The 14,890-nt window shown below is 44.7% G+C and overlaps 1 protein-coding gene across 6 annotated transcripts in view; it reads right to left on the reverse strand.

Moving 5' to 3' along the window:
• FSTL4 (follistatin like 4) overlaps positions 1-14,890 on the reverse strand; it is a 398,360-nt gene that overhangs the window by 382,122 nt on the left and 1,348 nt on the right. For 2 of the 6 annotated variants that reach the window (XM_025432162.3, XM_025432161.3), the window contains exon 2: positions 7,791-7,926. In XM_025432162.3, coding sequence (XP_025287947.1) covers positions 7,791-7,916 — 126 coding nt within the window. In that variant the 5' untranslated portion in view covers positions 7,917-7,926. Of the gene's footprint in view, positions 1-7,790; positions 7,927-13,715; positions 13,787-14,358; positions 14,609-14,890 lie in introns of those variants that run through there. The other 4 variants (XM_049091764.1, XM_035697061.2, XM_049091765.1 and 1 more) reach the window with 4 other exon arrangements.

Consider the following 14,890-nt stretch of genomic DNA (forward strand, 5'->3'; position numbering starts at 1 on the left):
CAATTTGCAATAATCTTTAGATAAACCTTTACGTGATCCGCAACTGCACTGTGACAGGTCTTCAGACACAACACACCTACACAGGCAAATGCAGAAGGTGCCAGTGGAAGGCTCCTATGGGATTCATTGTTCTTGCTTCTGTGAGTATGGCCTTTCATTCCTTTTATCAATAAAAAAGTATAAATAAAAGCATAAATAAGGAGGTAAAGGGAATTCTAGGTAGTAGCTTTAGCTTTAAAAATAGAATTTCATTTTTCTGTTCTGTGAGATCAGGAAGTCTTGGGGCCACTTCTCTAGGTGCAATTCCCAGAATTCAGCAGATATTCACACAATGAAGAAGAGAGTCCATCCAAGCTCCCCTCCAGCTCAGTATTCCAGGACTGTCTCCTCCTCTTGGTGACACCTGCAGAGCACCAGAGTCTTTGCCATCAGTATACACTGCAGCAAAGCTTTCTTTGAAGTCAGATGTGTACAGAGGGATGGGAGAGCTGTGGTGTCTAAAAAGACCCCAAGTGGACACCCTCTGGTCAAGTGACTGAGAATTCTTTACTGCTATCTATCCCTTTGCAGGAGGGAACACACAAGGTGACTTTTGACACCACAGGGATGGGTCAAATCTTCAGATTTAACACGTGCTATATAGCTGTACAAGAATAAATAAGTAACACTTAAAATGTTCATCATATGGACTAAAAGGGCCCAGTCAGTAGTCCTAGAATTAAGATGTGTGGACAACCCGAAAGGGATCTGAGCTGGCATCCTGGCTACCCTCTCACTTTCCACATGAGCAAACTGAGGCTGGAGAGGACAAGGAATGCAAATCCACAGAGCTAATCTGTGCCAGGCTGGACCTGGAACGCAGAGCCAAAACAAGTTTCTGTGTGCTCTCACCCAGAAATTAGCAGCCTTGGGCAGACCGCACTTCTGAGTTAGAAGGTGTCCACAGTGCTTACAGAACTCTGCTTGGTTCTCCCCAGTGGGTCATCTTTCAAGTCTTGGAAGTGGATAAGAGGACTAATAGGCTTTACTTTGGACTGCAGAGAGGTGGCCATCCCATAAAACAAGTGGATCACTAGCATTTGGGAGAAAGCAGATGTCATCCCCAGCTTGAGTGCCAGAGCTGTGCACTTCTACTCACTTAGTGACCCAACAAACGTACTTCAGAGCCCTCTGCCTCTACCTTCCCCTTCCATCCCCACTGCCTGACCTCACTGTAACACAGATCTTCCCCTTGGGGGCTGCTTCCTCCAAAACATGACAGTATGATGCCATCCTTGGGAGAAAAGGATGAAGGCCCAAATAAACCACTAGCTGCCCCTCTCCTCCATGCCCCCACCAGAATTCTATTCCCCTCTCCACCCTGCAGGGGTCCATTCACAGCTGGATTCTGCATCACAACTCCCTACTAAGCCCAGAAGTGTTGTCAGGGAAGCAGACTGTAAAATTAAACTAAAGTGAAGTTAATTTTATTTTCTGAATTTTATGATACTCCTTGCAACACTCCAGCACAGCATGAGGCTGCCAATCTCCAGGGTCAGCCAGGGGCTCCACCTAGACCAAGTATTAAATAGGTCCAGGTCTCCTGACTCAAGGGAAGACCTAAGGCCAAAAAAGCAAATACACGTCGCCACCCGTCAAGGGAGAGAGAAAGGCAGTATGGACAGATGGCTTCCTGGCCAGAGAGGCATGCTTCCTCTCCTCCCAACACCAGCAGACCTGGGTCTCACTGCAGTCTTCTCAGGTGCTACTTGCTTAGAGTACAGGGCCCATGTCATCCTATCCCCTCCATTGCTGGGACCAGTGCCCTCCATCTCTCCAGCGGCTACAGACAAGACAAAGCCCAGGGGACTCGTAGCAAAAACCACAGTGGTAGAAGCAGAAGGACAATGGCCCTGGCTTGGCGGGACCAAAGAGTAGATTCCATTCACATGGGGCAACTTAGAGTCTGTCTGACAACATCATGGCAGCTACTTCTCTCGAAATGGTAAACAAGAGAGATAACCCACGAGTCATAGAGAATAAATCAAGCAGATGATTGGGGCCTGGCAGGTTTGATGCTGCCAACTCCCCGAAAAATGGAAATCAGAGCCCCATTTACAATGCATGGCCTGATGTCCTGATTACAAGGGCGGAAAGTTTCCTACAGAAGTATAGATTATTTAGCAGCAGAGGCATAAAAAAAGTAGATGAGTAAATGCTAAATTAAGAGGAAGAAGAATAATGGTGTTCTGTGAACTCATAAATGTTCATTTTCCTGGGTCATAGAACTTTTCAGAGCCAATTAAAACTCTATTAACTATGATGTCAAAATATGAAAGGGGCATGCAGTGTACCAACTTAGTACAGGGTAGGAGGCTTGCCTCGAGCAGCACAAAGACAAAGACACTGACTTCTCCTGTCCGAGAATAAAAATAAAAACCCTCTAACACCACACCAACTTGGCAAGTGCATCCCCAGAAAAGCCTAGCTGGGCCCTGGGGACAGGAACTGGGCAGGACACCAGCATGGGGGACAGTACGGGGTGGGAGTATGGGAGTGTGGGCTGACCCTCAGGATTTAAATCACTGGCACACAAGCCAGTGAGGAGCCCTGCACACAGAGGGAAGTTTACCTGTGCACTTGTTCACTTCAGAATAGGTGAAAAAGACTCTCAAACCCAGGCTACTTCACTTTGCCGCTCCCCTCCCCTTGCCCACATGCCTGCCCCATCTAGTGTGCAGCTATTTCCCAGCAGGTCTGCAGCCTGTACATGCCTCTTCTTTTGCTGCTGACAGTCAGCCTCATCATACAGACAAAAAAAAAAAAAAAAAAAAAAAAAAGCTGGGGTTCATCACCAAATGCAATCTCCTTCTTGGATGTGTGCAGGCTGGGAGGTGGCCAGTGGTATTCTTCTAGGGCTTTTCTGCCCAGTGTCCCCTGAGACCAGGAGGGTCAGCATGACCTGGAGCTGATGAGAAATGCAGAATCTCAGGACCCCACCCTAGATCTATGCATCAGCATTTTAACAGGACCTCCTGACTCTTTGCAAGCCCACTGAAGTTCAAGAGAGGCTGGTACAGGGCAGAGCCCACACTAACTCTGAAGGTGGGAAATGGCTCGTCCAACTCCTCCCGGAACATGGAGTACTTGCCACCATCTTTCACCTAAAATGTTATGGATTTACTCACGTACCTCCAGATGGGAGGTTGTGTTCTCCCAACCTAAGCTGAGAAACTAAAAATCCACATCCTCTGACAGAGAATTATCACTAGAGAGTCATGCCTGAATATTCCAGAACCTGAGTGTCTAGGAATGGGAGCTCCATAGAAAACATCCATAAGTGGGAATCCCTGGGTGGCTCAGTGGCTAAGCACCTGCCTTCAGCCCAGGGCATGATCCTGGAGACCCGGGATCAAGTCCCACATCAGGCTCCCTGCGTGGAGCCTGCTTCTCCCTCTGCCTGTGTCTCTGCCTCTGCGTGTGTGTGTGTCTCATGAATAAATAAATAAAATCTTTTAAAAAAAGAAAAAAAGGAAACATCCATAAGAGATGCATACTGGTCTGCAGATGAGGTTCAAAAAATGCCAGCCTAGGCCCCATCTGTTCACAGGGAGAAGGAAGGTGGTTTCCCCACACCCACAGACTCAGAGGCGAGAGTAAGGAGAAGTGAATGGTAGAGGCCTCAAAGCCCACCACATCAGCTACTCTTTCCCAGTCAGCCATCAGAAGAGTGGGGCATGGGTTGGGGTTGGGGAGGAGAGAGACTAGAAAGAGTGCGGTCTTAAATTCAATCAACACTTAAACTCAATGTAAGAACAAGGACACTGATTAAAGCAAAGAAGTATTTTTTAAAAAATTAGTGCCCAGTCTCCGCAGCCCCCATCTTCCTCAACACCCGACCAATGCAGAAGGGAGCCAGGGCACTCCGGCTCTCTGCATTAGAGCCCATCCTCAGCCAGAGACAGGAGCGCCCCTGAGTGCAGTCAGCAGCATCAGGACCAACACTTGCAGGAAGGACCAAGGGCCATTCTGTGCTTTCTTAGGCCTACTTCTGGGATTAGGGAGGTGGGCAACCACCCTGATTATTGATACCCTAGATACATGTATCCCTCGAAGGCTTGCCTGTGAGAGTGCATCGAAAACATAGGGTATCTGACCTCAAAGCCTTTCCCTGGTCTGTAAGCACTGAGGCATATGAAGCTAACAATTTTAAAAGGAGCCTCCATATTTATGGTTATTTAGTGCAGGACTAGAAACTGTGGGTCAGAGCAATGTAAAGAAGTTACAGCAGAACACATAAGGGGGGCATATGGTGGTGTAATGGCCACCAGCCAACCCCAGAGCCCCGCAAATGGTGGGAACACAGACAGCATCCAGGGCCCAAAGGTGGGGGGGGGGACCCTCCCACAAATGTCCACCCCTTGGGAGGGGGTGGATCCTTGAGGCTGCCCCCCTCTCACTTTCCTGATGTCCCCAAATATAAAATTCTACCACTACTGATTTTAGTACCAAATTGGTCTTGGCCAGAGTACAGGGGAAAAGGGGCAATTTTAATTATTTTAGAATTTCAGTGAGCTGCAGCTCTCAGAATTCAGAATTTCATTAGTATTCTAGGCCACATTCTGCCACTCAGGTCTTATTAGAGAGGCACTCCACCCAGCTACGTTTCTTTTTCATCACATTTGTAAAATGATAAACTCCTTGAAGCTATTTCAAGTGCAGTCTTTGTACATAAAACAATAATTTAACAAAATTTACATTTGCCATCATTGCTTTAAAAATGCGTGAACACACACATGCACTGGTCATTTAATCCTTATTTACCCTTAGGACAACTCGAGTAATTGGTGTAATAACTTTAAAGGGAAGTCAAATCTTATTAATGCTTTCCCAGTACTTTAAAAATCTCAAGTCAATGAATGTTGTGTAAAGTAGCTGGAAGAAAACACAGAAACAGTTCACCATCTAGGTCCTGAAAATACATATATTTTTAATTTATTTACGAAGTCTCGACAAACTCGGTTGATTATGATTCTTCCAGAAAGTAAGACTGAGGAAATGGCTAGAGGAGTGTGGTATAGTTTGGACCATCAGTTATGGATATATGAACAGCTACAATTCAAAGAAGAAACTGCCCAGATCCTTTAACATATAAGGACTACCCTGGATGTCAGTGAGCCTCAAGCCTGGCCTGCCTGCAGGCTGCTCACAGGTCAGCTGGGGGCACCATTCATGTCCTTACTGGACAGGAAGGGTTGCACAGGGAGGGCTGTCATTCATTGAAATGACTGTCTGGTCTCAATTTTGAAAGCACTAGGGGGACTTCACAACTAGTACTAAGTGTTGAGTACCCACTGCTCAGAAAAACAATGAGTCTCTACTTTGCTCTGAAAATTATTAGACATTGTAAGGAAGAGAAATGTAAATAAGACGGGCTTCATCCAATCAGAGAGAGAGACAAACCATGAGAAACTCCTAACTCTGGGAAATGAACAAAGGGTTGCAGAACAGGAGGTGGGCAGGGGGTTGGGGTCACTGGGGGATGAGCACTGAGGAAGGCACTTGATGGGAAGAGCACTGGGTGTTATACTACATGTTGGCAAATCGAACTTCGATAAAAATAAATGAAAAAAAAAGATAGACTTAATCTGTATGCTCAAATAAAAATATAGTTGTTAAAAACAAGAAGGACTGGTTCAGAACTAGACAGCAAAGGTGACCAAAGTATGCTCAAAGAAGGTTCCAGAGAACCAGTAAGAACAAGAGCTAGGCCATGGAGGAGAGGAGTCAGCCATGTGGAGAGAAGGGACAGTATCCCAGACATGAGGATGGTAGCAAGGAAGGGCACAGAGAGGCCATGCATAAAGAGGGGTCAAAACGAGCAAACAAATCAGGTACATATACATGTTCTCCTCTACTGGAACATTTGCTGAGGCTGTCCGATACCCTAGGCCCACTCATACTATAATCATCTCCTTTCCACATTGATAAAAGCAGACTCCACGAGAGAAATTATTACAGTTTGCAAAAACGCAAGCCACAGCCACAAGCGCTGGATGGATAGGGCAGCCGTTCCTGCATTTGGGAGTCTGTAGAGGCATCGCTTCCTTTTCCCAAAGCAACACAAGGCTTGGAACTGGGAGACATTTTCATCTCCTGGGCTCTGTCCTAATGGGAGGAGAAAAACCACATCCCCAAAACCAACCATCAAGAAGCCTTACTTCCTCAGAATGAGCTGTAACTGTTTTTTCAGAGTGTTTGGATGTTAACAGCGAAGATAAAGATGCCCTCGGTTGATATTAACTTACCTTCACTTTTACCTCCAGCTAAAATCCCATCTTAATTGGTTTGACTCATTTAATTGAAATAAGCAATTTAAAACAGTGGGCCAATGAGCCCCAATAGTAAGAAGACTAAATAAGCTTATCTGTGTGTTTGCCTGTTTGCTTTGCTATTAAATATTCAACAATATATTTGTAGGGTTTAAGCGATCCGTTTCCCTCTGTGTGGATATGAGCACAATGATTAAGCCATCCCACATGGGAAATGCTGTGCTGGCTAGCAAGTCAGCCTCCAGGCTCTTTCAAAAGAGCATTAAGTTGCATGGACTGCGATGGGAAAGAGAGTGATGCTCTTCAATCATCTGCTTACCACAAAAGAAGCCACACGAACTTCAGCCAACATGTGCATCTGACTACTTCTGAAGCTCCCTTGAGATTAAGGTTTGTAGGTCTGGGATTCCATCATGATTAAGTAATAATGAGGAAAAAATCGTGACTTCTGATCAAATAATGCATTAATTCTACCTTCCCCACACTGTGTGTCATTATTCACTCTCTGGCAATGTTGACTTCTGGAGATAATTTTTCTTCTCTCATATACAGGGCAGGAAACGAGAACAGAGACAAGAGGCAGGCATGCATCAGGGAGGACAATGCAAGCTGAAAGGATCTGAGGAGCTCTTAGATAGGAATGTGCATGCCCCACGTCATCAAGGAAATCCCAGGCAGCTTTAATGGAAGGATGCAGTTGTTGCTTAGGGCTTGGCACACACACATGCATGCACGCACACACACACACACACACACACACACACACACACAGCATTTTCTTCAGAAAAACTGCTCCCCTCATAAGCCCCATATTCCTCCGGCCTACCACCTGAGCAGGGCTAGGGTGCAGCTTATGAATCCTCCCCAGTACTTAAGACCAAGTTCACTAAGCAATTAGCAGTGTATCGAGACTCTCCAGGGAGGCGTTTGAGAATAAGTTTTTCAAGCACTTTAGAAGCATTTATATATACCTAACATGCCATTAATCATTCTTATCTGTTCATTAAGACAGTCTCCCTTAGGACCCTTACTTGCCAATTCTTCCTCAGCCTGGTTCTTTTTATCTGTATACGTGAAAAGGAGTCTCTCTCGCTCTTTTAAAACACATTCTATAATTAAAAGACTTCATTAATTCACATGGGTGTGCTCCACCATTGAGTCTGCATTTTCAGAGTTTTATTAAATATACAAAAAGGCCATTCTCTTGAGGGTCGTTGTGGAAGACAAACCATACAACTGAAGCTTGGTTTTGGAATACATTTTCAGCATTGCAGAGATTTTAGACTATTATTTACAGCATGATATAAATCTCCTGTCCAGATCAACACATGTTGTTTCCTTCTGCCTCTTACCAAAAAGGGGGCACATTTTTAATTCACACTGCAATCTTACTGATATAAAGGTAGAGAAGAAATCAGATATGTTGACACTGAAAAGCGGCACGTTTTAAGGGTCATATCAGGTGTTATGTGACAATACCTCTGCTTGTGCATCACCCACACCCACGTTCAGGCCTCTGCTGGGTCCTGGGTCCATCCATCCCAGCGCAGCTGGAAGGGAGGCCCCAAGCAGTGCAAGACGCAGCCATAAGTGTCCTGGTTTCATTTTGTTGAGTCTGTTGAGAAAATGACAAATGTTCAGAATTAAGAATTGTAAAATATAAGCACATCACAGGGTGGGTAGGTGGGACTTGTACTCCAGAATTAGATAGACCAGAGTTTAAACCCTACCACCAATACTTCTGTTCCCCCAGAGAGAAGTTTCAAGTACTTCCGAGCCTTAGTTTATTCACCTCTAAAATGGAGTTGATGATATGTACTCCATAGGCTTGCTGTGAGGGTTGAAGAAGTGTCAGACACGTAGTAACAGCTCTACAAATGCTAGCTGTTATGTGAAAACCCACCCAACATGCCAGCCACCACTATATTTACAAGAACAAATGAGGGTGAAGAAGCTGTGTCACTTCTGTTCAGTTACCGCATAACCATGCTTCAGTCACTTCAGAGACATTTGGGGCTGGGCACACAATTAGTGTTCAATAAACACTGATGAGGAATTATGTTAAATGTATGGTACCCTGTTTGTGGGTGGTGCCTCAGTTTACAAGACAGTGAGCTTCAAAATTCCATGATAAGGCTCATTAGTTTCCTTTCAAAACTATTCCTTCGTGTAGAGGAATTCAAGCACTCAATGGATAATGGAATTTCAATAACCTTTAAGGTGGTTCCTCAGACTCACATGATATCACATGACAAGTTCTAGAAGACAAGAAATGGGCAATTTAAAGTAATCAAAGAATTACATGGATGAAAAAATGAAGGATCAGCTACAACAGATAATCAACTCCCTATCATGTGCTGGGCATGATGTTAATGGGCCAAGGACAGAGGTTAGGACGTGTGTGCCATAAGCTCTACCTTTTTCTTTTTTTTTTTTAAGGTTTCCACTGTAAACATTCCAATCTTGATTTCAGTAGCTCCCTCTAAGCAATGCAGCCAGGAAGCTAGAACTCATTGTGCAGTATTTACAACTCGTACTCAAGGAAACCGGAGGGGTTATTGATTTCTGTGAGCACTACACAATTTAGTGCTTAATTGCATGTGGTGCACACGGCATCATGATTATGGCTGGGGAGATGAAAACACAGAGCTCCTTAGGAGGCCAGCACCCCATGCAATCTGGCCTTGAACTGGGGTCGAGCAGGTGACCCAGTCAGCAATGATGAGCTACTGAGGGACATTAGAGTCTGAAGGAGGAATCCACTCCTATCCAGCCCCATGGCAACAGCTCTGGAGGATGCCTTGTTTGAACAAGAAGGGTTGGAGGTATCCCACAATTGCTAGTGCTGATGCCAGGGCTACCAAACAAATTCACTCCTATCAACTCCAAGTTTCCTTTGGCTGCCTTTCCAGATATGCTTTATGTCCCTCACTTGAGACTGAAATGCCCACAGGAAGGAGAAGTCAGGCTAAAAATTATGGCATCTAACACTGGCCTATGAAAAGGCAAGGTTATAAGTTACGACTGTCTTTTTAAGAAAATGTGTCTCTTGTCTTACAAACGATCCACAGGCTTCCATTCCTCTATCTGTTTCTTCGTCTTTGACATCTGTTGGCAAAGCTGGAGCGACTGGGGCAGGAGAAGTCCAAGTGGGCAGTAAATATAATGTGAAGGTCAAACTCTCATCACCACTGGCACCTGCTCTGCACTCTGAAGAGGGCTACCTGAGACAGAACCAGAGCAACCCCAGCAGACCTCAAGCTCACACTCCATATCCGGGGCTCTAGCTTCAGGGTGTAAGTCCTTCATAGGAATTGAGGAGTATGGAGGGGGAAAAAAAATCACATTCAGGACTAAAAGAAAATAAAAAGGCCTTTCCCAACTGCTACCAGTTCTTCTGAAAATAAATAAGGCAACTCCCTACTCTCCATAAATTATTGTTTTCTGAATGCAGCCATGTGCCTGAAACCACAGAGAGCAGTTACTAGATTTTTGGAAAATATATATACCAATCCTGAGGGGTGCCTGGGTGGCTCAGTGGATTAAGTAGTCGACTCCTGGTTTCAGATCAGGTCATGACATCGAGGTTATGAGATTGAGCCCCTTGTTGGGCTCTGCACTCAGCCTGGAGTCTGCCAGAGACTCTCCCTTCTCCCTCAGTCCCTCCCACTCATGTACATGTGCTCTCTCTCTCTAAAATAAATCTTTTAAAAACAATACCAATACTCAAACCAGAACTAGAAAGACACTACTTCCTACTTTATTTTTGGTAATTCTTCCCTACTTATCCACTATCAAACAGCACTCATGGGGCAAGCATATGTACAAAAGGTCTTCTTTTCTCCCTTTTCATGTTTTTGAGCCTGAATAAACCAAAAGCAACAAAATAACCAAAATGTATTCTACTTAACATATAAATGTCAATTTCTGGAGTTATGAAATATTCAAGGCACAAAACCTACTATTTAGTTTTCAATTTGCCTAGTAATCCAAGACCAATTATGTTTGATGTTTTATTATTAATGGACAGCATCAAAATAAAATCCATTCATTTCAATTGTGGCAAACTCAAACTGTTTTAGAGGGTGCACCTAGACCTGTGCTATTAACCCAGTTGTTTTGAGTTGTGCTTCAAGAAATCTGGGCTTCAGCCCTACAGCACCTGGACTTGTCTCCGGTTTGTGATGAGGTTCCCCTGAAGATTTAAAGATGAAGAAACACAATAGCCAGTCTAATTACTGTAATATTTCCAGACAGCTTCTTTGTAACATTTTGCTCAGCTTGGCCACCACCAAATCAGACTTCATTTGCAAGGTGGACACATGTTTGATGTCATTTTATACTCACTATGATTGACAATTCATTTTATCTACAGGAGCAACAGCCTAAAAATTTACAACTCAAGTTTTATGATGGTTTGGTTCATAAAAAAATTAATATTGCGTCTAAATCAATTTTGATGATCTATCTAATAACCAAACAGAGGCCATCTATTTGGTTAGTACTTACATGGCAATTATTACGTGTCAGGCACTATTTTAAACACCTTACAGGTATTAATTCATAATCCTCACTTTACTCTATGAGGAGGGCATTCATTAGGCCCTTGTCAGAAGACACAGCAGACAGGTCACAGAGAGGGTAAGTACCATGCCAAAGCCACGTGGCAAATAAATGGCAGAGCTGGGACTCCAAGCCACATAGTGGAACTTGGCATGAAATCTATGCTCTTCACATCCACCCTCTGTGCGTCTCAATACATAGCAATATTTTGTTTCAATCAAAAGTTGTTTTGGGGTGCCTGGATGGCTCAGTGGTTGAGCATCTGCCTTGGGCTCAGGGTGTGATCCTGTGTCTGGGGAACGAGTCTCCCATCAGGCTCCCTGTGAGGAGCCTGCTTCTCCCTCTATGTCTCTGCCTCTGGGTCTCATGAATAAATAATTTTTTAAAAATCTTTTTAAAAAATGGTTGTTTTTAGTAAGGTAGGGAAAACCTAGGTAGAGCAAGATAGGAAATTCTGAGTCTGTGGCAGCTGCCAAGAGCTATACTCCTCTACAGGAACAGGAAAAGAATGAGGAAAGAACCAAGCTGATCCTCTCTGCATCCCTCCCCGGAATGGGGCCACTTGGCACATGGTCCTCAGCTCCCATAGCTGCTGTCTTTATTGGACAAGAAGAAATGTAGTTGAAAAGAAAGAAATCATGAGGCAATGCACAGAATGCTGGGGAGCAAGGATGTCTGTCAACTGATAGGGGAGTGCCAGCATGTTGAAGACAGTCACTTTGAGGGAAGCAGATCTGTTGACTCATTACTCCTCACCTTCAAATAGCCCTATCGATCTTCAGGCAGAAGAAAATACCAGAATTTCCTCATTAGAGAAATGGGCAGGTACCATCTATAATATCACAAACTCTCTTTTTCAACCTTGAGTTCCTTTTTGAGATCAATTTAGGTTTATAAGCTTCATTCAATCCATGTTAGAGTCCTAAGACTGGCTATAAATCTATCTGAGATTGTTCTCATAAAAGAGCTGGGACTGCCTTTTCTTTCAAACAACTCATAAAGCACAACCACTTGATATTTAAGAGCTGGTTCCTCTGAGGTTTTCTACCCAAGCCTCACTTTCCCCCATGCTCAAGGGAATCATGTGCTAGTGTGGCTGCTGCACAGACAGGACACCAGAAGCCTGGAAGATCAGAGAATTCACCCAATGTGTCATCCAAGTCAGGAGCCAGATCTAGACTGAAACCAGGCATCTGACCCCTACGCAATAATTTTGCTTCTTACATAGTCACGAACACATATACAATGTTTGCATTCTGTTTAGATCAGACTACTTTTGCTTTTCTTAGTGCTGGATAGGCCCTACTAGATCACCTACCTGCTTTGTGTATAAAGCACAGGATTTTCTGGGCTTTTAATTATAAGCCAATATCTACACAATTACTTGCATTTAAAATTATAGAGGTACCATACAAACTTGTATAATGTAACATTTGGGAAACTGACTCACTTTTCCAAGAAAGTTGAAAAATATGACATAAGAAGGCAAATGGTTAAGGAGAAATAGGTATGAATAAGTCCATTCCAAATCTGCCCCACCACAGAAGACACACCAGCATGCAAGTGGTCTTTATTGAACAGGGTCAGAGGCCAGAGAGAAACACTGACACTAAACTGGCAGTGGTTCTAATACAAACTTCTCTTTTCTCCTCTGAGAGCCAGCCTTGTTTGGAAAGAATGGGAATTCAGACCTTCAGAGCTTTCAGAGACATTATTCATTAGTACTCTTGCAGCAACTCTCCCAGAACATTGGGAATATTACCAAAGTAGACATTATAGATTAGCTACATGGAAATCATTTCTCTTTGTAACCACCAAGATCAGAAATTATGAAGATGCTTTGGTAGAACCAAGCAATACCACCCCAACCTTAAAGAGAACAAACAGTAAAGTGTGTGGCCCTGAATTTCCAACCTTTCCAACTAAGTGTATGCATTAGTCAATTAACTTCAGGTACATAGCATTTTGCACAGATGTCAGTCAACAAATGGAAACCACCTGGAGACCACCAGACTCCTGTAGTCTCCGGTATGTCTACCCAATGTTAAAAGGAAAAAAAAAAAAAAAAAGCCATATTGACCCTAACCTAACACCATGAGACTATACATTAATTTCTTCTCAAATGCTCAGGACCCTAGTTTTGACATCCAAGTGTTTTTAAAAAAAAGCAAGGGTTTCAAACTTTCTAAGATAGCCCCTAAAATACCAACCCAGGGAAATCAGGCATGGAAATATATCAGGCTAACCCTGCAGCAAGTCATAATGAAGTTACACTGCATTTCGCATTAATTATCTGCTCTTTATCCTTGGTTAATTCTTCCAACATTTGATAAATTGGATGCCTAAATTAGTCTTGTGCAACGTGTCAATCTACGACACTCCTATATACCATGAAGTTTAACCCACACACCTGTGAGTTCCAGAAACCCTCAGAGTTTCAACATTTGGACTATACTAAAGTACCATGTTCTCTCAACAGGAGTTCTATTTTACTTGAAGTTCCATGCCTTGTGTTAGGCATTAAGAGAAAGAAAATGTAAGGACATATGTGCTCTTGAAATAACTTCCTAATTTCATCAAGTTAGTAAGCACACAATAGACCACACATAAGCAACACAAGAAGGTTGAATTTTCAGAAAAATACCAAGAAAGGTAAAGTAGGAATTAAAAATATAAGAAATTCTGACTAGTCAATGACCTGTTTCTGGACTATAGTATTAAGTCAAACAGAAGATCACAACATGAAGATCACTTGAAAAAGAAAAAAAATCCTGCAACTCTGAGAAGAAAAGGAGAATCCTGAGCTACTGATGATGGTCAAGGGAGAAAAATCCAACCTACCCCTCATGCACCCACTTCCAGGACAGCGCAGAAGGGATAAAAATTCTCCCAAGGCCCATGGGAATAAGTTCCTGTCTCAGAAATAAAAATAGATTTCCTGAAATTAATGAAAATTTAAGGTGGTCAATAATGTCTAAGACAGGAAAAGCCACTGGAACAACTTTAATACAGTCCAGTATACATAAGGCAGGCTATCATCTCGCCTGCCCTTTGGCTCAGTCTCAAGTCTTGGGGGAGGGGGTGTCTGTTCTCCTAGGATAGAAAGAAAACTAACATTCAGCTAAGTGTGTCTGAACAGAAGTGGTGTAGTAACGCTGCAGTGTTTTACAAAACCAAGGAGGGAAGCAGGCATGGGCTCTGTGGGGCATCGGTTCAAGGCTTTGCTCTGAGCTACTGCCTTAGGATTGCTGGGGGCTCTGCTGTCCTAAAAGCGCCATCCTTCACTCCCCTGACCAAATACCACCACCACCACCACCCCCCACCCCCGTTGAGCCCTCCACCTGCCCACCACCCAGATCAGAGCCTGTCCTGGGAGCCAGCAGGAGCAAGCACAGGAGCCCATCCACTCCCGGACTGACAGGACACTGTTAGAAGTCGGGTCTGACTTTCCCCTAAGCCCGGTGATGGAAAAATAACTTTAAACCTTCGAGAAACGTCTGAATTTCTTCCCGATGCCTGACAGATCGCAACACAGGCCCATGCCCGGTGCACGTTTGGTTAAGAGTGTGACGGTGCCACCTCCTAATGGAATTCCGTTGATGTGAGGCCCAGAGAACGTGGACGAACGTCTGCATCTCGGGGACCATCCAGCACAGTTCCCGGTGCACAGGCAGGCAACACATTTAGGAAGGGAACGGATCAAAGCGACGGGCGCTGTTTTTCACTCGGGGGAAGCGACACCTAGAGGAGAGCGGAGGAGGGAGCGACCCGAGCGCGATTCCTCAATGTCGGCGACAGTCCTCCGGAGCCAGGGCGGCTGCAGCGCGCCAGCGGCCCGACCCGCGGTGCGAGGCGCAGCCCGGCGGGGTCCGGCCCCGCGGGGCCCCGCGCGCTCTGCACCTGCCGGAGTCGCCGCCTGCGGCGGGCGTCTGCCCTTGCCAGAGGGGCGGGAGCCCAAGTCCTCAGGTGGCAGGCGGCGGGCGAGCACCCCGGGGCGCCGCTCCGTCCGCTCCAGA

The sequence above is a fragment of the Canis lupus genome, chromosome 11, assembly GCF_003254725.2.
Source record: "Canis lupus dingo isolate Sandy chromosome 11, ASM325472v2, whole genome shotgun sequence".
Classification (NCBI taxonomy): domain Eukaryota; kingdom Metazoa; phylum Chordata; class Mammalia; order Carnivora; family Canidae; genus Canis; species Canis lupus.